The 2498-nt window shown below is 40.4% G+C and overlaps 1 protein-coding gene across 2 annotated transcripts in view; it reads right to left on the bottom strand.

Annotated features, from left to right (window-relative positions):
• Nucleotides 1-1579, bottom strand: part of LOC121570147 (cytochrome P450 3A27-like) — a 26545-nt gene extending 24966 nt beyond the window's left edge. Inside the window, exons 1-4 of one of the 2 annotated variants that reach the window (XM_041881639.2) lie at nucleotides 1288-1579; nucleotides 993-1086; nucleotides 571-623; nucleotides 279-378 (exon numbers count right to left, since the gene is read on the bottom strand). In XM_041881639.2, coding sequence (XP_041737573.1) covers nucleotides 279-378; nucleotides 571-623; nucleotides 993-1086; nucleotides 1288-1358 — 318 coding nt within the window. In that variant the 5' untranslated portion in view covers nucleotides 1359-1579. The remainder of the gene's footprint in view (nucleotides 1-278; nucleotides 379-570; nucleotides 624-992; nucleotides 1087-1287) is intronic. The other variant, XM_041881638.2, reaches the window with a different exon arrangement.
• Between the last annotated feature and the right edge of the window lie 919 nt (nucleotides 1580-2498).

The following is a 2498-nucleotide window of genomic DNA, read 5'->3' as shown; positions in this document are numbered from 1 at the left end:
ACAGTTGTAATAATTATCAAACAGCTCTCCGTTCAGATGGAGGTTCTAAAACATGGAGGACAGTTGTAATAATTATCAAACAGCTCTCCGTTCAGACAGAAGTCTTTCATATTTACATGAATTCCACAGATAATGTATTAATAATATAAATAATGATGTTAGGATTATCATTATTAGGGGGATATGTTATATTATTAGGGTGTGGGTGTGTGTGTGTGTGTGTGTGTGTGTGTGTGTGTGTGTGTGTGTGTGTGTGTGTGTGTGTGTGTGTGTCTCACCCTGCGGTTGGTGAAGATGTTGTAACACTCTTTAATCAAGATTGTCTTGATCATGATTTTGTCCATGGTACACAGAACAGGCTGCCTCCCATCATAGATCCTTCACAGAGGAGAAACACACAGACATTTGCCCACCTCATATAAAACTACATATAAAAGATTATTGTTGTTGATATTATTATTAATAGTATTATTCATGGTCACATGATAGCTTGAGCAGGTGATGAATTGTAAGGAAAGAGCATAGTACAGTTGTGAGTCATCCTATTACGGTACAGCCAACTGAACTCACCCCCAGATTCTCCCGTACTTCTGAAAGCACTCTGTGTCAAAGTTAGTGAAACCCTGGAGAGAGAGAGAGAGAGAGAGAGAGAGAGAGAGAGAGAGAGAGAGAGAGAGAGAGAGAGAGAGAGAGAGAGAGAACAGAGAGAGACAGAGAGAGCAAGAGAGATAGAGAGAGAGAGAGAGAGATGAGAGAGAGAGAGAGAGAGAGAGAGAGAGAGAGAGAGAGAGAGAGAGAGAGAGAGAGAGAGAGAAAAAAAAAAAACAGCTGATTCATGCCTGAACAGAGAACACACCTGAAACAGGTCAGGGTTGAGGAGTGTTGAACACCTGAAACAGGTCAGTGTTGAGGATAAAAGCGTCTGCTAAATGGCATATTATTATTATTATTATTATTATTATTATTAATATTATTATATTATTATTACAAACCTTTTTATACCCCATCATTGTGCCAAGGTAAGGTAGGGGTTTGGGTCCAGGGATCCCCATCTTAGTGAATACACCATAGGGCCAGTATCCATACCTATACACACACACACACACATTAACTAGTAATATATTCTAGAGAAGTATTTACAAAAAATAAAAACATATCTTTAACTCTGCATTGTTGGAAAATGACCCCTGAGTAAGCATTTCCCTGTTAGTCTCCACCGGTTAACTACGATGCATGTGGCATATAACATTTGATTTGATGTAATACAATTTCATTTGAAGTCCTTACACCACTATGAGTGTGATGAGGAGGGCCAGGAGTGTCCAGGTCTCAGCAGAGAAGTAGGGCAGAAAACTCATCTTTCCTCCGGTTCGGCTCCCTGCTGCTTCTTCTAAAAACAAAGGTCCCGTTTTCTCTCAGGCTCAGTTCGAGTTCACTTGTCCAATGGTCTGACAGGTTTTTTTGTTGTTTTTTTCTGTCCGGTTCTAGTGCGGTTCGACTACCGACATTTGCTCTTCTCTGTATTCTGTTTGGGACAGTACACCTTGCGCGTGATTGTTTTATCCCGTCGGGAAAGTGTGAAGCTAGCCACAATAAGGATGAGCCACAATGGAATTTGCGCTTCGCCTTCAGAATAAGAGTCCCATATTGAAACTGATGCAAACGGATACAAATAATGGAATAATAACATATTTGGTCTAGGTAAAGCTGAACAAGGTTGGAATGTTGTTATATTAATTAAACAAAATACAATAAGTAGTTAATTTGACACTCCAAAAAATAATAGTTGAAGTCGCACTGTGGCTGTATTAGACTTCAGAATTGCATTGGGGCAAACTTCTATTGCACTGTACAGTGTTACCTCTGGATCTTGGGTCCATGAAACGTGAAGAATTTACACTAATATTAGCGCCGTAGCTCTTCTTGCAGGACATTAACTGTGAGAAATCACCTGATTGAGATGATTTTGTCAACATCTATGTGCGCTAATATCATATGCAGGCAGGTAGATTAGTGGTTAAGAGCGTTGTGCCAGTAACTGAAAGGTCGCTGGTTCTAATCCCCGAGCCGAAACACATTAGCTAGATCGCTAACACTAAATATAACATGCACTCACAATGGCCGATGCACGCTTCATATTTTAAAGCCATATTAAATATCTCGGTTGTTAAATAGTTGCTATTGAGCTCAATATTAAGAGATGACAAAATAAAATATATACCCACAGAAATCTGAGAACAACAGCAGCTGCTTCCAAAGCTACGTATTCCCACAATTAGATGTAGAAATATTATCCAATCAGAAGGCTTTTCTTCTCCCTCCCAGAGAGCACATCGGGTGAGAGGGAGAGCGTGGCTCACAGGTCCCAGTGAAACAGGCCCATGGGCTGGGAAATGCACCAGGGGGATTGAACGAGTGAAAAACTTCGGAAAAAAGGGTAGCGAATCGTAATGCTGCCAGTGTGTTGTTTATTTGATGCAAAGTGTTGCGTGATGCAA

Source organism: Coregonus clupeaformis, unplaced genomic scaffold (genome assembly GCF_020615455.1).
Source record: "Coregonus clupeaformis isolate EN_2021a unplaced genomic scaffold, ASM2061545v1 scaf2705, whole genome shotgun sequence".
Taxonomy (NCBI): domain Eukaryota; kingdom Metazoa; phylum Chordata; class Actinopteri; order Salmoniformes; family Salmonidae; genus Coregonus; species Coregonus clupeaformis.
Note: the sequence above shows the minus strand (reverse complement) of the source record. Positions and strands in the feature narration are given on the sequence as shown.